The 21,067-nt window shown below is 48.5% G+C and overlaps 1 protein-coding gene and 1 long non-coding RNA gene across 2 annotated transcripts in view; one reads left to right on the forward strand and one right to left on the reverse strand.

Moving 5' to 3' along the window:
• The window catches only part of GRIK4 (glutamate ionotropic receptor kainate type subunit 4), a 332,638-nt gene that overhangs the window by 141,660 nt on the left and 169,911 nt on the right, over nucleotides 1-21,067 (forward strand). The window contains exons 2-3 of the mRNA XM_028834083.2: nucleotides 4,406-4,570; nucleotides 17,115-17,212. Of these exons, the coding sequence (XP_028689916.1) occupies nucleotides 4,406-4,570; nucleotides 17,115-17,212 (263 nt within the window). The remainder of the gene's footprint in view (nucleotides 1-4,405; nucleotides 4,571-17,114; nucleotides 17,213-21,067) is intronic.
• Nucleotides 13,135-20,861, reverse strand: LOC144334478 (uncharacterized). The gene is made up of 3 exons (XR_013404346.1): nucleotides 20,707-20,861; nucleotides 17,069-17,196; nucleotides 13,135-13,267 (listed from the first exon to the last, which is right to left on the reverse strand). It is a non-coding gene; the product is annotated as an uncharacterized LOC144334478 (long non-coding RNA).

Here is a 21,067-nt window from a genome sequence, read left to right on the forward strand (position 1 = left end):
ATTACAGGTGCCCAACACCACACCTGGCTATTTTTTGTGTTTTTAGTAGAGATGGGGTTTCACCACGTTGGCCAGGATGGTCTCGAACTCCTGACCTCAGATGATCCACCCGCCTCAGACTCCCAAAGCGCTGGGATTACAGGTGTGAGCCGCTGTGCCAGGCTTTTTTTTTTTTTTTTTTTTTTTTTTTGAGACAGAGTCTTACTCTGTTGCCCAGGCTGGAGTGCGGTGGTATGATCCTGTTGGCTTACTGTAGCCTCCGCCTCCTGGATTCAAGTGGTTCTTGTGTCTCACCCTCCCCAGTAGCAGGGATTACAGGCACACACTACCATGCCTGGATAATTTTTTTTGTATTTTTAGTAGAGACGGGATTTCACCATGTTGGCCAGGCTGGTGTTGAACTCCTGACATCAAGTGATCCGCCTGCCTCGGCCTCCCAAAGTTCTGGTACAGGCATGAGGCACTGGTGTCTGTTCTTATAAGGACACTGATCCTATCAGATCAAGGTCCCATCCTGATGACCTTATTTAAACCTTCGTTTTGTCCTACAGACCCTATTTTTTAAGGCAGTAATATTAGGGGTTAGAACTTCAATATATGAATTTGGGGGGACCTGCTGAAGTCCATAGCACACTCTTGAATGTTTACTTTGCCAAAACGAAGTGGGAATAGATGGAACTGCTAGGCTCCAGCGCAGACCCTTTGGTGTGTGCTGCCTCCTGTGGTGCAGGTGTAATTGTGGCCTTTGTACACTGATGAGGCAGAGGCAGGCCCAGCGTGACTCTGAAACATGAACAACTACATCAAAACATTCCCAGTTCCCAGACCTGCAGCGGACATGCTCATTTTCTGAGAGATTATTTTACTACTTTATTTATCTTATTACAAGTGATTGTTAAATAGTTAGTAGGTTGTAGATGGAAACGTTGTAACAGTGAGCTCATTTGGCCCAGAGGGAAGGATAGCTGCCTCCACAGTCTAAACACCGTGTCACTGGGGTGGAGGGAGGACAGGGAGAAGGGAGGAGGGGAAGTTCCCTGAGAGAGTTTTCAGAGGTCCAGGGGCAAGCCTGTTGCTATTGGTGTTTTAGGGTTCCTTTACAGTCTGTAAAAGGAGGCTTCCTTTACAGTCCCTAGAAGGCTCATGCACGCTCCCTAGCGCACCCCTGCTTAGCAGCAAATCCTTGAGTTTTTCTTTTAAAAAAGGAAGACAAGCTGTGGCCAGGGTGCAGGGTCTGGAGTCAGACTGACCTGGGCTCATCTCCCTCCTCTGTCATGCTTCAAACCTGTGAGAACGGGCAGATCATGACCTCTCTGACCTCCAACTCCTCGTGTCCAAGTGAAGATAAAACATCTGCCTCACGGAATTGTTACAGAGATTAAGTGAGATAGTGTCCACTAAGTGGTTATGCTGACATTGTAGCTTAATGTAAAGCTCGTGTGTCATGGATCCAGTGTCTGTCTAACTTATGCTGGATGGCACTGCCAGTTCCTGACACTTTAGATGTCTCTTTTCCTTGTTCTACAGCTTGGCTGATTTTTTCCTATTTTTTATATATATATGTTTTGAGGCAGAGTTTTGCTCTTGCTGCCTAGGCTGGAGTGCAGTGGCACAATCTCGGCTCACTGCAACCTCCAGCTCCCGGGTTCAAGAGAGTCTCCTGCCTCAGCCTCCCGAGTAGCTGGGATTACAGACGCCCGCTACCATGCCTGCCTTTTTTTTTTTTTTTTTTTTTTTTTTTGCATTTTTAGTAGAGACGGGGTTTCCTCCATGTTGGTCAGGCTGGTCTCGAACTCCCAACCTTATTTGTCTGCCTCAGTCTCCCAAAGTGCTGGGATTACAGGTGTGAGCCACCATGCCCAGCCCCTATGTATTTTTAATAGCAAAACATTTTTTTCCCACATCAACTCTTATGTGGGACCCCACCCCCTAAAATGGATGCAGGTGGAATTGTGATGGTTGGAGCTGGTATGGGGCTGGAGATCCCAGGCAGCCTCCCCTCCACTTCTTGGAGGAACTCAGGGGCCTGCCAGGGAGCACCATTTGAGAAGCATTCCTCTAGGCTGCCCTGCTTCCTTTCTAGTTCCAAGGTTGTCATTCTTTTATGCCACGGTGTGACTGTCTCGGTTTCTACTCTCTCAGTAGCCACCTCAATCTAGTCATGCTTCCCTGAGGTGGGGGTGTGGGGGTGATTTAAATGTTCCCAGGCTCTTCAGTCACATTTATGGTGCTGTGGTCACTTCTACAGGTGACTGATCACCCAGGTGTGCGTGGACTTTGCTAGTTAATTCCCAGAAGTCCACTAGATTGCCTCGGACTTGGGTGTACCTCTGTAGCCCCATGCATGGCCAACATGAGTAAATGACATTTAACTTTTATTATTCAGTGAAGTTATGCATGTAAATAAATCCACAAATCAAGGAAAAAATGTTTTGCAATATTCTGTGTCCTGATGTTGGGTTTGTGGGATGGATTATAGTGAGTATGGAGCAATGCCCAGAAAGGACATCATAGAACCTGGATCTCTGTGTCCACCAGACATTCAACGGCCATGTGTCAGTGAAATTTATTTGGCTTGATTCCCTGTGTTGCTTTTCTGAGTTCTCAACCTCTGAAAGATAAGGTTGATATTTCTGTTATTTCTATTAATATAATGGCTTTATTGAGATATAACTTGCATACCACATAATTCCTTAAAATGTATAATTTAGTGGTTTTTTCATATATTCACAGAGTAGTGCAACCATTATCACAATTTTAGGAACATTTCATCACCCCCAAAAAGAACACCACATGCATTAGCAGACACTCCCCATTTCTCCTAACCCTAGGCAACCACAAATCTTTCTGCCTCTGTGGATTCAGCTCTTCGGACATTTCATATTCATGGAACTGTCCAATATGTATTTTGTGTGTGTGTGTGGCTTTTTTTACTTAGCCTAATGGTTTGTTTGTTTTTTGAGATGGAGTCTCGCTCTGTCACCCAGGCCGGAGTGAGGTGACACTATCTCAGCTCACTGCAACCTCCACTTCCTGGGTTCAAGTGATTCTCCTACCTCAGCCTCCCGAGTAGCTGGGATTACAGACATCATGCCACCACACCCGGCTAATTTTTGTATTTTTAGTAGAGACAGAGTTTCACCATATTGGCCAGGCTGGTCTCAAACTCCTGACCTCAAGTGATCTGCCCACCTCAGCCTTCCAAAGTGTTGGGATTATAGGCATGAGCCACTGTGTCCAGCCACACTTAGCATAGTGTTTTTAAGGTTCATTCATATTGTAGCATGTATCAGTACCTGCTATTTTTTATCATTGAATAATACTCCATTGTATGGGTAAACCACATTTTATTTATCCATCAATTTATGGACATTTGGGTTTCTTTTTGGCAATTATGAATAATGCTGCTTATATTTGTGTACAAGTTTTTGGTGATCTTCATTTTTGTAACATCTGCATCAAGAGAATTAAGAATCTCTGTAGCTAGATTTATTGAGTGCCTACTGCATGCAAGATACTGTGTTGAGCCCATGCCATATCCTGTAATCTTCACAATAGCCCAAGGCTCTCTCCACTTCCTTAAAAGTGAGGCAACTGAGGTCCCAGAGCTGTGGAGGGCTGGAGCTGGGATTGGACGCCAGTTGTCTGTGATACCATAACACTTATCCTTAACACTGCTCCCAGAAGTTGGGCAACTGTTGGTATTACACCACTGCAGTCATCCACACTGAGTAAGTCACACTGATTAAATCTGTGTGCTGTGCCACTTCCATACATTATCTTAGTGAATCCTCACACCAACCCTGTGAGGTTGTCCTACTCTTTCTAATGTTCAGTGAGGAAAGAGGTTCAGAGAAACTAAGTAGCTCACGTTGGCAGCATGGCCCATCGGTGTCAGAGCCTGGGGAGCCAGCATTCAGCAGTGTCTGGCAGCTGCTCCTTGAGACCACAGCCCTCCCTCACAGACCTGGCATCCTTTAACCCTCTCTCACCTCAGGGAGAGTTTCTCATATGTTCCGAATACCATTTCAAAGGACAGCCACTACCTGCCTCGCTTTGTACAATGCCTGCTTACCTGTGTGCATGGAGACAGGTATCCAAGTATCAGGATGCCTGGACCTGGGGACCTCGTGCAGACAGGACCCCTAGTGGCCTGCTCTGGTATTACAGGGTTCCTGAGGCATGCATCCACGTTAGAATTCACTGCTGTATACCTGGCTGCAAACCGAGACCCTTCAGCTTGGACAGAATTTGCCCTGGGGGACGGTTCTGAGCATGGCAGGATGGAGAGAGACTTGGGGCGCTGCCTGGAAGAGGAAGGTGGCAGCAGGGGGAGGCTGGAGAAGGAGGAGGGTGACAGTAACGGTGGAGTACCAATTGTCTCCATGTGGTTGCCTGCCCACAGCTGCTATCTTGGACGACCCCATGGAGTGCAGCAGAGGGGAGCGGCTCTCCATCACCCTGGCCAAGAACCGCATCAACCGCGCTCCTGAGAGGCTGGGCAAGGCCAAGGTCGAAGTGGACATCTTTGAGCTTCTCAGAGACAGCGAGTACGAGACTGCAGAAACCAGTACGTAGACTGGGCAGGGCTGCCTCTTCCGTTGCTGAGGGGATGGATGAGCGGTGGTGTGAGCTGCACCCATCAGTCACCAGGCCTCTGAGATACCTGATATCGATATTTCCAGCGAAAGGAGAGGAACTTGAACCAGGAGGTCCTGTGAAGCTCTCAGCCTGGATGAGATTCCCAGGTTTTGTTGCGAATCACGTGTGGAGTAGAATTAAGACAGGATACCCATTCATTCATTCATTCATTCATTCATTCATTCATTCATTCATTGCTTCATATATTGATTGATTCATCTTCTGGACATTTTGTCCACACATCCCTGAATGAAATCTCGTGTGCGTGCGATAAGAGAGACGGCCAGCCCGAGGGTATCTTAGCCACTACACATCTGACTGCTTACCTTGCTTTCTTATGCTAAGGGCGGTGTTGTGGGAGAAACTGGGACTTGGGATGGAATTTGACCACTCACTCTCTGGGTAACCTCAGATAAGCCAGTAAGTCACTTATCCTATCCTATCCAAACCTCAGTTTCTTCATCTTTAAAAGAGGAATACTAGGCTCTATTTTGCAAGTCTTGTAGGTTGTTGTGAGGTTTGTTTTTTTTTTTTTTTTTGAGACAGAGTCTTGCTCTGTTGCCCAGGCTGGAGTGCAGTGGTGTGATCTCAGCTCACTGCAGCTGCCTCCCGTGTTCAAGTGATTCTCGTGCCTCAGCCTCCCTAGTAGCTGGGATTACAGGGGTGTGCCACTATGCCCAGATAATTTTTGTATTTTTAGGAGAGATGGGGTTTCGCCATGTTGGCCAGGTTGGTCTTGAACTCCTGACCCCAAGTGATCCCCCTACCTCAGCCTCCTAAAGTGCTGAGATGACAGGCGTGAGCCACTGTGCCCAGCCTATTGTGAGATTTAAATTATTTTAAATATAGGAAAATCTGTGAATTGCGGTGTTTTACAGGTGTACGTAGTAGGTCGCTCAAGTCACATATATGGAGCCCCTACTATGTGCTGGGTACTGCTTTTAATTCTCACCTAAGAGTTAAGTGTTATCCCCTCCACTTTAGAAAAGAAACTGAGGTTCGAAACCGTTGAATCATTTGCCAGACCACAGAGCTAGTCAATGGCTGAGCTGGTCCTGGACCCTGTGTGCCCAGCGCACAGTCCACGACACCTCCCTGCAATCCTCTGGCCTGCTGTTCGTATTACCTTGACAACTTTACAAGACTAAGCCCAAGTTAGTGGGTTGGTGGCTTGTGGCTAAGCTAGAAATGGAACAGCTCCAGTTCAGAGGGCAGGAGAAGAGCCCCTCAAATCAGAGATAATAGTATCTATTCCCTAAAACTTTGAAGAGTCCCCATCTCCTCCCTTTCTAACTTATTTCAACCTTTGACCACCCTCGGTGGCAAAAATAAGTAAACAAAACAAAAGAACAACTTGCTCAAATACATCTGTTCTTCCATCTGAGGATCCAGCAAAGCTCCAGCCTGGGCTGTTAGGGTTGCAGGAAAATCAGTACATCCACACCGGCCCAAGCATCACATGTGGGGTATTGTGAGATCCAGAAAAGGTAAGAAGTGAGGCAGGCGGTGGCTCTGGAGACTCCCTAGCCTTTCTCCCTCTCACAGCTTCCTTCATGCTCCTGTGCTGTTAGATCCAGGCTCTTCCCTCTCTCTTAGTTTGGGTTCCCTGGTTTATTCATCATGTACTTGTCCATAATGACTACCCAGACCTGATGTACTCTCTGTTTATTCATTCAGAAACTTTTATTGAGCATTGACTCTATCTCAGGCATAATTCAGGATATCAGGCATTGGGAACAAAGCAGGAAATAAGACAGATGTGCTCCTGCCCTCAGGTGGTTTTCAGTCTCTCTTTAGGGCACACATCAGTGGCAGCTTCCCCCAGTGCCTCTTAGTGTGTGTCCCCAAGGTCTGGCTCTGATTGGACCAGCTCGACTTGCAGTGGGGCCAGTCTCACAAGTTGCAGGTGTTGGCCAGGCTGCCTAATAACTACCTTTGGAGAGAGTGTCTACTCCTGGTCCCTCCTGGTCCTATGACTGAGGGAGGGCCATACCATATAGAACAGGGCCATTGAGGCCAACAGGATCTATAGGCACAGATTCCTCCCCAAGAAGGCATGGAGGAACAAGGCCAGAATAGTCGCTCATGTATTCATTCAGTCAATAAGTGTTTAGTGAGTGCCTATTATATTTTATTCTAGGCCATGAGGATTCAGCAGGGAACAGACAAGAATCCTAGTTGTCATGGAGGTTAATTTCCAGTATAATGGAAGGGAGATTCAGATTTCCCAGTATCTTGCAAATGAAATCAGAAATGCCAGCAACAACTCCTTGTGAACCCCCAGTCCAGTCCACAGTGTTTCCTTGTCCAGGGGGCCAGGTCTCAGACAAAGGGTCCAGATTTCTAAATAGTTCAGTAGTCCATACTTTGAAAAGCCAGCCCCTCTCTTCTTTGGTTCTTTGGGGTTTCTCTGGCAGAAATGAGGGAGCCAAGATTTGCCCATGATGGATGGCATCATTAGCAGATGTAAATTTCCTCTTTAGTGACCCGTGCAGCCTGACTTAGTAAAGTCAATATATCTAAACTATTGAGCCAGATCAATCAGGGAAATAAAGGAAACGGATATCTTTATTCCACCTTATAGAACTTTGGGCATCTTTTTAATGGGCTTCTTTTAGGCACCAGGTATTTTCTTAGCAAGTGGCCCTCAGTTCAGTTTTTACATCTCAGTGTGTTTGAGGTATGATTAGCATTTGTTAGAAAAGGGAACTTCTGGAACTTCCCACTCCAAAGGCTTTTCACCTGAAGCCAGAGTGCTCCTCTGCAGTGGGTTTTAAACACTACCCAGGTAAGGTTCATTGAAAGGCTCCAGCCCAGTTCTTTCCCTCCCAAAGTAAGGGGGCAGGTGGGTTGCAGCTTAAGCACCTCCCACCTGTTGGCTATTGCACGGTGGGGCAGCGATTGTGTTTGGGGAAGGAAGGGAGGAGGGAGACAGGATCTCTGGGTGGAGGAGAGCCCACAGCACTGTGATCCTTCCTTTGGTGAGGCTGTGTGGTATACAAATTCAGAGCATGGATTTTAGAACCAGACTGACAAGCATTAAATCCTGGGTCTCCCATGTATTAGCTGTGTGACGTAGACAGGCTGTTAAACCATTTTGTGCCTCTGTTTCCTCGTTCATAAATGGGAGCGATGGTAGCATTGCCTCATAGGGTCACGGGGAACACTCCCCGCAACAGTGTAGGTGAAATGCTCGGCACCGCACATAGCAGGCCTTCAGGAAGTGGCAGCTGTGGCTTTTGTTGTTGGCTTTATTCTCTCACCCCACATTTGAACAGGCTTCCTCCCAACTTATTGCCAGCCTCCCCCTCTCTCTTCTGTTTCAAAGTTCAGCCCTACTTATGTGGCAGCACTGTCTCCAGGGCTGTTCTCGAGTGGCCTGCCTAATGTCAGCATCCATCGCCATTGGATATTCCCCTTCCCTTTCTAGTTTTCTGGGCTTGATGCATCTGATAGCTCTGAACCTTTGAAAGTTGTGCTGAGCCTCCTCAAGCCAGCTGCTGCCCAATGCCAAAGGCCGTGGTTTGCCCTGGGCTAGTGGCCCGGGGCTAATTCGCATTGTTAATTTAAAAAAATGCAAGTGGATCTGGGGTCCTGGACAATTGCCCTAACCCTACACCTGTCACCCTGTGGCCAGGAACTCGGCTTCAGGGCGATGAAAGAGACCCTAGTGATGCCTTTGACTGTGGAAAGCAGAGGCTCTGATTGAAGGTGGGGCTGTAGCACTCTAACAGGGCACAGTTGTGCCTTACTTTGAGTAATGGGGATTTCAGAAAGCTCCGTCCACATCACACTTAATGAATCGTATTCAGGGTGGGAGAGTCAGTTGAGGGAAGCAATGGTTATTTCAAGAATCAAAGATTATGAAGTGTATAGAAGCTAACGATGCTGGAAGCCAGAGGTCAGCCCCCTCGTCTGATGGTTGAAAGCGAGGCTCCGAGATGGAAAGTATCACACGGGGCATTAATTAATAGCCAGCCTGGAAACTGGAAAGATACGAGGAGGAAATCACCCCCTGTTCTCTTGGGTTCAAATAGACAGATTTTCATATAATGGGTTTATTTAAAGTGAGGGTCACTTGTAAAGCTTTCTCCAGCCTGCATCTGACATCCCCCACCTCTGCCCTTCCACCATTATAGCCCCAGGCTCTTCATGTTTGACTTTCTAACTCCTTCTACACAGCCCACAGATCTAAAATAACAGGGATGGACAAGACCTATTAGGTCAGCTCCTGTCCCACCTGGCCCTTCCTTTTTTTCCGCCCGTGTCTCATCTGAGCCTCAGCCTTTCTTCTGCAGGGAGCTACCACAAGCGTCGCCCTCCTCCGTTCCTACAGATCAGCGTTTCTCCTGCGGCTCATGTATTTAAGCACCACCCTTTACCATTCAAACAACCCGAGGCTCCGTCCCTGCTGCTGCTGGAACCAGTTTGAGGTTTAATTTCCTGCAGACCCAGAAGCAGGGGCTTCCCTGTCAACCCCTCACCTGTGCCTCAGTTTGTCTCTGTGAGGCCAAGCATGCTATCAGCTGTCCACAGTTTCCCCTTGAAACTAGAGGCGCCCTGGTTATCCGGGCCTCTCGTGGCTCCAGCGGTCAGAGGGAGCACGGTGCATAGTGTTCCGGCTCCCCGTGGCTGCACCTCCTGCACAGGCTTCTGAACTTCTCTCAGGCTCCACGAGCATGACCTCTGGTGATTCAGAGCTGCCTCTAAGAAGTGAGGGCTAGCATCCCTCCTTCAGTTCAACAGCATCAATTGAAGTTGGCTTAAGGAAAAAAAAGTAAGAAGCCAGAAGAGAAAGGCATGCAAATAGTGATGAGTCATTCAGCACACATTCCTTACTCCCCTTCTCGGAGCTACCCACATTATGGGCATGATGTGGGCTCAGTCATGCATTGAATAGCTGTACTTAGAAATCATCTGGTCCAACCCCTTCATTTTACAGATGGGGAAACTGAGGTTCAAGATCTTCTCCAGGAAGAAGTTCAGATGCACACATCTGCAAAATGACATCGTCTTAGGTGGCTCTCCAGAGAACGTGCCAATGAGTGGCTCAGACAGGGGAGCAGGAGGTCAGAACTAGGAGGTAGGCAGAGCAGGCTATGGGGTCAGATGAGGCCCCTGGCCATATCTTAGAATGTTGGTCGATGAAGAGAGAGAAGAAGGCATTAGGTAGATGGCATAATAGCATGAGCAAAGGCTGAAGGCAGAAAAAAAAGGGATACATTGGGATGCAGTGACAGACAGTATGGTTGAAACAGAGTGTACGTGGGGGCAGAGGAGAGAGCCTGGCTTCAGTGTAGAGGAAGTTCTGGAGTTGGATGCACCAGGATTCTAATCCTGGCTCTACCAGCATCCTGAGCTTCTCTCCTATGCCCAACAGTCCTCTTCTGTAAAGTGGGAATAAGAAGAGTTCTCACTTCATGAGGTTGTTGTGAAGATTAAATGAGATGGTGCTTAGAAGACTTAGAGCAGTGCCTGGCATAGTGTGTACTCTCCATAAATGTTACCTAGTAGTAGTGGAATTAGCATAGTGACTCCTCCCTCTCAGGGTTGCTCTAGGAATTCAGGTGGCATGTGTGCCTGGCACTTGGAAAGCCCCAGTAAATGGTATTGCTGCCTACACGGTATCTTGGGACCAGGTGAAGGCTTTGCGTGATACGCTGTTGGTGAGGAAAAGTGATGGCTGTCTCGAGTTCTTGGACACCAGGGGGCCCGTCATGGGGCGTGGCACTCCTTCCCTCACACATTGCTTCCTCGGCTCCAGGGCCAGCAAGGCCAATCCATTTAGTCCGCTCTCTACTCCCAGAGAGTTCAGAACGGAATGCGTTCCTGACAGCTTTAGCACAAGAGAGGAGATGGTTCTTCGGAAGTGATTGAGGCAATTGTTTGCCTTGCCCTGGGACACCAGGGCTTTACACGTACTCTGTGCAGTATGAACAGGCTCAGAGGGAGACTGTACCGTCTGCTCCACTCAGGCTGCAGCACTGGGAAGTGCTTCCACTTGAAGGACTCCCAGCCTCTCTCCCACAGCTCTGTGGGCCCTGCGGGGCCAGGGTTGTTTACCACCTGGGACCAGAGAGCACTGAGCAGCTGCTTACTGTCAGGCAGGAGGATCTGGCCCCTGGGTCCATCCAGGAAGCTGCTCCTTCCCTGGATGGGGCTACAGTCAGTGGCACTTACCATTAACCCCTCTGAACCATCTGTGACACAGCCGCACCCTCCCCTCCCTGAACTGCTCTCTGTCCAGAGGAGGGACCCTGTGAAGACACAGGAAAGGAGGAAGTTCCACAACACCCCTCATGCCACCATCCCTGTCCAGCCTGGGCTTCTAAGGAGTCTCCAATCCATGCCAGTGCTAGCATTTTGAGAAGAAGTTCCTCCATGGGGCCACCATACCCCATCATGGCCTTTTATTCCAGCAGCTGAGCCTTCCAACTCCTCCGCTGCCTGAGAGGAAGAGGTAAATGCATCTCCTTCCCTTCCTGTGCCTCCTGCAAACTGCTCACACGGCCAAAGCTTGCAGAATCAGCGTACAGGGGTTCCAGAGCTGAGGCCCTTTATAAATGATTTCCATTTCTACTGAGCAGGGCACCCTTCATAGGGAACAAAAGACCAATTCCCAGATCCCAGGAAATCCCTGGGCCGTAGCCGCTGGTAAGACCATAATTCAGTTCCACTGGACTCATTTGGGATCATTTCAGTTCAGTTGAGCAAACATCTATTGAACAATTTCTTTTTGCCAGGGCTGAATAGACACGATGCTAGTTCTCAAGGCCGTTTATGATCCACTGAGGGAGATGGACACATTGACAAATGTGTTTGAGGAGCTCAGAATGGCAGGCACAGGCCCACAAACCCTTGAGGCCTGAGGTGTGTAGAATCCGGAGTGAGACATGGGGAAGGTTGAGGGGCTGGGCATGGTGGCTCATGCCTGTAAATCCCATCACTTTGGGAGGCTGAAGTGGGAGGATTGCTTGAGGCCAGGAGTTTAATACCAGCCTGGGCAATGTAGTGGGACCCCATCTCTACAAAAAATAAAAAATTAGCCAAGAACGGTGGCATGCACCTGTAGTCCCAGCTACTCGGGAGGCTGAGGCAGGAGGATTGCTTGAGCCCAGGGGTTCAAGCTGCAGTGAGCTGTGATTGCTCCACTGCACTCCAGCCTGGGTGACAAAGTGAGACACTGTCTCAAAAAAACAAACAAACAAACACACAAAAACAAAAGAACGGTTGTGTGGTGCATGTACCATATATAAAGTTGAATCTCCAGTAATCCCATACTCAAACACATGCATGCTTACATTCAAATACTCACACATTGTAAATAGCTTTATATCTGTCTGTTGAGATCAGATTTTGCCAACAACTGAGTTTGATGAAAAACATCAAGTTTCAGAGCCTTTTGGACTTTGGAATTGGGAATAAGGAATCGTGGCCTTCTCTGAGAATTTATTTTCAGGAGGAACTTTCCTCTGTTGGGACCCAGCGTCACCAGGGTGCTTGGGACAGAAGCTGGCCAGGAATTCAGAGAGTAAGGAAGCTGCACTGTCTCCTAAACGCAGCTGACTCAGAGCCACAGTGTGCTGTCAATACAGGGAGGGAGAGAGGCCTTCTGGCCCAGGAGCAAGATCTGAGCTGGATGCTGAAGTGTGAGTAGGAGTTTGCTAGGCAGAGGGCGAGAGAAGGCCTAGACCATGGTAGTCTGGAGATGCTAATGAATCCTTTCTCAGATAAATGTTTTTAAATGAATAAAAACATTTTTATTAATAAAAAAGGACAGAAAATAAACAACAGAAATCCGATAAAATGGATAGGATGACTGTGAAAACCAGCTATATGGAAATGCAGTTATATTTTAGTAGTGGTATACTAATATATGTGCTTCTTCATTAATGTATTAAATAGCCAAGCCCAGCATCGAGTCTAACTACTACCATAATTTTGAAGTAATAATGAATATAACTGGTATTTCAAGATATCCTTAGCCCTGAAGTGTGATATGAAAACTTTGGTGATTTCTGTGGGAAACAAAGTCACAGGTGCTATTAACATACTGTGGTTTATTGCCTACATTCAAAATGGAAAGAAATGCTACATTTCACTTAGGGGTTAGAGAAAAGAATGATGCAATTCCCCCTGCAAGTGTTCACAGACCCCTGACTTCTACCCACAGAACCCAGGCTACAGGTTAAGAACCCCTGGTCTAGAGATAACCATTCGGGAACAGGATCAGGCAGGAAAATATGTACAGAGTATGTTCTAGGTGAGCTGGCATGGAGCGGGAGACGGCACGGTGGGAGAAGAGGCTGCAAAGATAGGACTTAAGGAGACCAGAGTCACTCGAATTTTACTTGCTCGTCAGAAGAATGCTTTTATTATAGCATTGTATTTTTTATAATATGTTATAAAAAGGAATACATGCTCATTATAGAAAGTAGTGAAATGAAAAAAGGGAAGAAAATAACTCAGTGTTCCAATGGCCAAGGCAGTCTACAAACATCCCAGTTAATTGCCACTTGCTGGGGATGGCTGTGTGGTGCAGTGGTGAAGGGGCTGGTCTTTGGGGAAATGGGTGGAGCTGTTGAATCTCGACTCTGCTCTTTAATTTCTCTGTCTTGTTTTTGTACTTGTAGAATGAGAATGACAGTAATAGTACCTATTTCATCAGGTCATTTTGGGAATTAAATAAGTCAGTTCCTGTAAAAGTGCTTCGAATGGGCCATAATTAACACTCAGTAAATGTTGTCTTTAATAACATCTTCTCATAATCATTCCTCAATGTATAAGTATTCTCTGTATTTGCTTAGCTGTAGCCTTCGTATAGATATACATATAATGTTATATCCTGCTTCTGTCTCTTAGTATTATTACATAAATATTTTAATACTATTATAAACTGTTCATAAGTATTTTAAATGCCTAAATAATATTCCATTTGGGCATACCACCCACATGTTATATAGCTGTTCCCTTATGATTATACATTTAGTTTATTTCCCGTTTTCCATGGAAGGTGTTGAGGGGGCCTCAGTGTGGTTCAGCAACTGTTTATTGGCCACATAACTCTGAGTCAGGTCTTGTTCCAAGTATGGAGGACACAGACGTAAATAAGACAGGTTCTCTGCCTTGGGGGAGCACTCCTATGTTTTAGGACTATAATTTGCCCCACCGTTTAAAGAATGGATTGGAAATGAAGAATCCTGGAGACAGAGAGATCCCTTAGAAGGGCAGGTTATAAAGAGGGGTTGACCTTGAACCATGGCAGTAGACGTAGGAAGGAAGGGCTGGCAGAGAGTGAGCAGGTCAGATGGTCGGAACCTGGTCCCTGGCTGGTAAAGCAGGTGGACAGCTTTAGTGAGGGAAGGCAAGAAAGAGGCCGGGATGACTGTGGCTTTGAGCTTGAGGAGCTAAGAGGAGTAAAGTGGAGTGGACAAGAGCACTGGCTTTGGTGCTAGGTTGATCCCCGAGTTCAAGCCCAGTCCGACCTTATATTACCTGTGTGATCTTAAACAAGTTACTTAAACTTTGTAGGCCTCAGTTTCCCCAGCTGTAAAGTGGAGATAAAAATGAATTTTCCTCATAGAAGTATGGAGATCCAATCAGACTGTGAAAAATATATAACAAATCTGATACGGTGGGGATAATAAGAAAAGGGTCATGTAGCGTGTCAGGTACCATTCTAAGTGTTAAGTATTAATTCACTTTAATTCTCACAGCAACCTTACGAGAGAGATGCTGTTAGTATCTTGTAGGTGAGAAAACAGGCCCAGAGGTTTGGTAATTTGCTCAGGGTCTCACAGCTAGTAAGTGACAGAGACCCAAACCCAGACAGCCATGCATCAGACTCCAAGCTCTTACAGAACTGAGTGCGAGATGCCAGAGGGAAGGCCCTGTGGCAACATCCAGCAGGTGGTTGGAACTTGACTTTGTGACCCAGCACATAGATGAGAGTGCAGGGTCATCTGGGCAGAGACAAGGGTGGAGGCCGTAGGCAATGGTAAAATGGCCCAGGAAGAGTGAGTCATGGGTAAATCCCGAATTTGGTGGGTGGGAGAAGGAAGAGGAGTCAGCACTGAGAGAAAGACTGACTAGAGAACTGGAGGAAAATCCAGATTGGATGGTGTTAGGAAATTCTAAAGAACAATGCAATCAGAACAACAAGTGCTACAGAAAGAGAACAGGATGAGAAGGGATAACAGGTCATGGTGACCTTGGAGAAAGTGGATTCAGCAGACGAGGTGGGCAGGGGGACCTCCACTGTAAGAGGCTGAGAAGAGCTGGGTGTAGGAGTAGCTGGCTGCAGGGGGCAGTGGAGACAAAGTAAGTGGCTAGGAGAGAGGAACATGAACCCTGGATGTGGGTCAGGAGACTTGAATCCAGATGCCAGCTCTGGCCTTGATTAGGTGTGTGACCAGAGCGGAGGCACTTCACATCTGTAGGGTGCTGTGTCCTTACCAGTAAAATCAGGAGATAAGACCCCACTCCCACAAGGCAGTTGTAGGGATCTGATGGGATGATGAACTTAAAGCACCTAGCAGGCTGTAAGAGTTAAGTTGGCTGAGGTCACATGAGATAACCCCCATGGAAATAGCTTGGACTTTGAAGAGGCTCTTCAGAGATGAAGCCTGATCATCACTCCCTCGGCCAGATACTTAGTACTGATGAGTCTTCCAGTCAGCTGAGATTTTGGGATGTTGTGGGATGCCTGCCCAAGCCCTAAGCTAAGAGAAGACTCTGAGATCTATAGTTCATATGGTAAATTGCAATGCTGGGATTTGAACCCTGGTGTTCACCTGGCTGTGTTGGACTCTAACCCAGGAGAAAGCATCCACATGGCAAGTGTGGCTTTGCAGCTGGTTCAATAAGAAACCTTGTACTAGTCCCTTAACCTCAATTGCTAGCCCAGGGAAATTGCTCTGCCTGACTCCCAATACGAGTAGGAAGAAAATACATATGGAGTTAAGCCTTGAGTTTTGCAGACAAGGATGCAGTGGGAAGCTCAACTGCATTTTCTGAGGGGCGGCCCCTTGGCTCTGATACCCTAGTGTGTGCACTGAGAATTCTCTCCTGTCCTCTCTCCCTCTTTCTCCCGTCCTCCCTTTCTCAGTCTCTAGCATTTTAAAATCTTAGATTCTCTCCCCCTCTTCTGATTACACATCCCATTCCTTCACACATTCACTCAGCAAATCTGAGCTGGGCTTCCTACTTTCTAGAAGATACTGTGCCGGACACTGAAGAGGTGAGAAGTGGGGATTAGGAGTAAATGTGGCTCAGTTCCTGTTTTTAAGAGGTTTGAAATCTAGTGAGAGGAGAGTTCTAAACAACAAAGCAAAATAGATACAGTGTCTTAGACTAGAGGCATGAACCCCAGGCCTTGGGAGCCGAAGGCAGTGTTAATTCCATCTAAAGGAGCCCAGTGGCTGGGTGCGGTGGCTCATGCCTGTAATCCCAGCACTTTGAGAGGCCAAGGCAGGTGGATCACTCGAGGTCAGGAGTTCAAGACCAGCCTGGCCAACACAGTGAAATCCTGTCGCTACTAAAAATACAAAAATTAGCCAGGCGTGGTGGTGGGTGCCTGTAATCCCAGTTACTCCTGAGGCAGGAGAATCGCTTGAACCTGGGAGGCGGAGGTTGCAGTGAGCCGAGACTGTACCACTGCACTCCAGCCTGGGTGACAGAGTGCGACTCCATCTCAATAAATAAATACATAAATAAATAAGCCCAGGAAGGTCTAAGGAGAAGGTGGTGTCGGAGCTGATCCCGGACAGGTGAGCAAGTGTTCAGTGCAGGAGGGAAAGGCCAGATCCCAGCCATGCTGGTCTGTCAGGACGGGACCTGCTCTGCCTGCGGGAGGGAATGTGCCAGGCTGTGGGACGAAGTGAACGGTGGGGGCATTGACAGATGAGACTCCTTTCTGCCTCTTGCTCTCTCCCTGCCTCCCATCTTCTTTCCTCTTTTCTTGCCTCTGCTCCCTTTTACTTTAGGGGCACCTGCTCTCTTCCTGTCTGTGTCATCCTCGCCCTCCTTCGTACCTCTGCCTGCCTGCCTTCCTCCTCCTATACTCTCTTTATATTTGGGAGGACTAATGCAGCAGCTGTGCTGGGGCTCCCCCTACCCCCCTGCAGGCCAGGCCGGGCCGCGGGATGGAATCTGCAGGTTTGCTCCATTAGCCTCTGTCCTTCAGTGACAGTCCAGACAATTTATACACCCTGTTGGCTGTGGCCGTATGTTGTCATAACCTGGGTCATTTCCTCATTTAATGCCGTCCATAAACTCCAATAAAACTGTCCTGGAGCCCAGTCGTCCAGGGGAGAAGGAGAGACTCTGGGTTTGGAAGCATTGGAGCAGGGGCCTGGGGAGCGGATGGGTAGAAGGTGAGGGGGCAGCGGGTGAAGAGGAGAGGACTGGGCCGTGGCCCAAGCCTGACCTGATGAGTGCCTTGCTTCTTTCCCTGTCCCTGCCGCTGGCTGCAGTGTGTCAGATCCTCCCCAAGGGGGTGGTCGCTGTCCTCGGGCCATCGTCCAGCCCAGCCTCCAGCTCCATCATCAGCAACATCTGTGGAGAGAAGGAGGTGAGTGGTGAGGCAGGGCTGGGGAATATCCGTGCGCTGGAGCCTGTGCCCAGGGTCCAAAGATACGGTTGATTCTTAAGGGCTGGAAGAGCCTGTCAAGTCTGGGTTGGTGTCATTAGTAACAACAACATAAATACAAATACAGAAGCAGTGGGCTTGCCCTGCTCCAGGATGTTTGCATGGAGGGGTCTGGGAGGAGGTGTTTGACAGCAGGAATTTGAAGCGGAGCTCCTCTGTGTCTTAGGGTTCCATGGCGGTGCCCCCAGCGGCCTCTTGGTGGTGGTGGGTAGAGGGAGAGGCTGGAGAGGGTGGTGGGCATGGCAGGCCAAGCGGGCAGACATCTGAGCGTCCACTCTCGTGTCCACGTGAGCAGCTCCTGTTCATCTGTGTACATATCGGGATTCCGGGGAAGGATGCCTTCGAGGAAGGCTTTGCTACATTTTATTGCTAAAATAAAGTTTGAAAGCCTCTGTCATATAAGTTATCTAGAAAAGAGATTTTATCTTGCTTTCTTCCTCATTCACCAATTCCAGTGTTTGCTTCTTCAGGCAGCACATTCTTCCTCAGATGTGACTCGAACTGGAGGCTCTCCAGTTTCAAAGTGTTGAGTCCATTTTCTCTAGTTCTGTTTCCATGGGAGAAAAAAATGGTAGGGGACAAGTTTCAGAGTGACTGCCCCCCTCCCTATTCTGTTAGCTCTCCCCCTCCTTTCTCCCCAGAGAAGACAAACTCAGAAATTCAGAGATTCTGTCTAGTGCTGGCATCTTTCCTGGTCTTTCCTGGATCCATCAATCCTTCCCCTTCAGATATATCCTCAGGAGACAGTGAGAAAGTGGCCCCTTAGCCCCTGTCTGCCCCAGGGGCCTTCCCGCCAGGTCCTTAGGGAGCAGATGGAGCTTGGTGATCAGGCATGAGGTCAGGGCCTGGGTGGGGTCGGGGGCAGGGACATGAGAGGAAGGCTCAGTCTTGCTTCTGCCCTAGAGGCCTGGAGACTCAGCCTTCCAGAAGCTCTAGTCTCAGGAGGACCCAGTTCTTAGAAATAGGGGAAGCACTTGCTGCAGGAGGGACTGGGTGCCTCCTCAGTGAGCCGCCCCTGCCAGGGCAGGAGCAACAGACAGGGCTCTGCCCACCCCACACCTGCTGGGAGGAGCCTACCCCTCTGATACCACCACTATCTCTTACGATCCAGGGCTCAGTGAGTCCCTGAGGCTTTGGGCGGAAGAATATTTATCTTCCTGATTTTATGAGCCCACTCTCAGAATGGTGTGCACATTTAAGTGCCGCAATCCTAATCCTGGCTGCATTGGTCCTGCTCCTCCAGTAGCTGGGCCTCTCTCTGTAGACTGTGCTCCTGAACCTTCTTACGTGGGCTGGGGCTGACAACTCCCCATCCTCCTCCCCTTCACATATCCTCAAAGACAACTCTGAGGCCAGCCCAGGCCACAAAGGAGCTCTGTTCTGCCAGGTCCCTCCCAGCCTCTCCCAGCCCTTGGCCCAGGAAGTTAGACCTCATGTGTAATTTACATCTTTCTTGCCACACTCTGAGAAACAGCTTAAATCTATGGCAGGTCGTTATTCTAGCGGTGGCTCTGATCTTCACCAAGTGGGGCTGCCAAGACTTCAGCTCCCCATCTTTTCTCTTCTGCATCCTCTTTTTCTTTCCTCCTCTCTCCCTCCTCCCGCCCCGACACGGTCTTTGCTGTGCATCACAATCCTCCCCCAAGCCCCGCTCCAATATGGCCTTCTCTTGGGGTTCAGTGGCTATTTGATCTCAGCCAATATATCCTTTAACCCTGTGTGGCATTTCAGGCCAGAGGCCAAGCCCCTGATCTGCAGCCAACTCCTCTGCCCCTGTGCCAGACCAGCCAGCCAGACTGCACTGCACTGCCCTGGGAGCGGCCAGACGCTTACCCGCCTTTGTCTGGTTATGTTTCTTCTAGAGCAACCTTTCCTCTCTGCTCAGATTATGCATTTATTTTAATGTTTTATGAGACTGAACTGCCTTACGCGGATTCTCCCCAGCTCCAGGGAAAAGCAATGGAGTTCTCACCCAGGAGTCCATTCCTTTAAGTGCTGCTGACATCTCTGCAGCCCTTGTGGCTGGCTGCCTTCTGCCTTGCTGCTTCTCTCTCCATTCTGCTCACCTCTTCTTGTCCCACACACACCTCCGTGATGGCTTCCTGGGATACATTTGCAGTTGCACATTGAGTATAGATTGATCTTTGTCCTAGGGAGGGAACCACAGGACCAGGATTGGGCTGGGCCATCCCTGCCTGGACCCAGTAGAGCCCAGCGGGCTTCAAGGAGACTGTGCTGGGCGCTCCCCATCAGGTCCCCTTCCTCAGCCCTCACCCCCTGTGCGCACAACTCCAAGAGCTTTGTGGGAGCTCCTGTGTTTGGGGAGGAAGGAGAAAGGGCCTTGCCCAAGCACTTATTATTCGTTAGATATTGAGCTATTATACACCCTACACACAGGTGCACATTTTATCCTCCCAGAGCTCTAAGAAGCACCTGTGGTTATCTCCATTTTAATGACATTTAGACAAGTTAAGTGGTTTGCCTGAAAATCACATAGTGGAACCTGGATGCAAACCCAAGTCTGTAGACTCCAAAACCTGTTTGTTTTGACCTTCCTGAGTCTTTCCCATCCATCTCTAGGATCTGGTGGATTCAACTCTGGAGGGCTCCACAGTACTAGGGGGTGCTAATGGGTTGTGCTCTATTGGGTTAGCTGCTAATGGAATGTGGTAGGCTAGAGGGTTATGCAGGGACAACCTTGGTCAGAGGTGCTCAAACATTCAAACCAGCCAGCCAGGCTACCCTGCCTGCCCCTGCCCGGCCTTCCCCTCTATCTTGCCCATTTGTGACCTTTTCCTTTCAAGGTCTGTTTGTTATTCACTTTAGACAGAGTGGATGGGATACAAAATACAAGCAGGAGGAAAGATCCCTTACAACACAGATCAATTTCACTCTTTAGAATTGCCTTTCATAACTCACCAGACTCTCCCCAAGTCTGCGGTTTTCAGTTTCTGCTGGAAAATATTGGTTGCCCTCTCCCTATGGTTCAAAGGCTAATCCTAGTTGAATTCAGAAATTTTCTCCCTAGTTTCTGCTAAATCTTTATCCTCCTCCCACCTCAGTCTCAGAGGAGCTCTGGTCTCCAGCTGACTTCTCCCAGAAATTTAAAAGGATAAAGTAGGAGAATCCTACAGAGACCATCCCAACATCTTCCCAGACTCTTGGCAGGATAAGTTCTGGGCTGGAGTAGGCAGAGACAATTCGTCCGTCATTTCTGAATAATCCATTCTGGAAGCCAGTCTACTCACCACCAGGAAGTTCTTCCTGCTGTCTACTATCGCTCTTCCTTGCTTTAACATCTATACACACTGAGACTCAGCTTCAGCTCTGTCAGCTCTGAACACCAGGGGTGAGGGTGAAAGAATAAAATCAAGGTGGATGGCAGATGATTACATTGTAACTTTCCTATTACCTACCAAATAGCCTAAGCCGCCAATAAAGCAGCCATCACAACCTCTTAAGATCTTTTCCTGGGAGAAGAGAGGCAGAAGGCAGGACGGTGGGTCCTGGAAATGTCAGTAATAGATGCAGAGGGAAGCTGACACTGTCCTAATGAAGCCAAACCAGGTATTTATTTACCTGGCTGTGTTCAGAGGTTCTCTAGATGGTTTCTCAGCCTGCAGGGCTTCCTTCCTCCACGTGCGCCCGTGTGAGTCTGTGCAGGAGCCCATCCCTGCCCTACTTCCTCTCCCTGGGCATTCTCCACTGAAGTTTGTTGGGAGCTGGTTACTCTACACCTGTTGGCTGGGCTGGGCTAATGGGACTCTTCTCTTAGTC

This window comes from Macaca mulatta, chromosome 14, assembly GCF_049350105.2.
Source record: "Macaca mulatta isolate MMU2019108-1 chromosome 14, T2T-MMU8v2.0, whole genome shotgun sequence".
NCBI lineage: Eukaryota > Metazoa > Chordata > Mammalia > Primates > Cercopithecidae > Macaca > Macaca mulatta.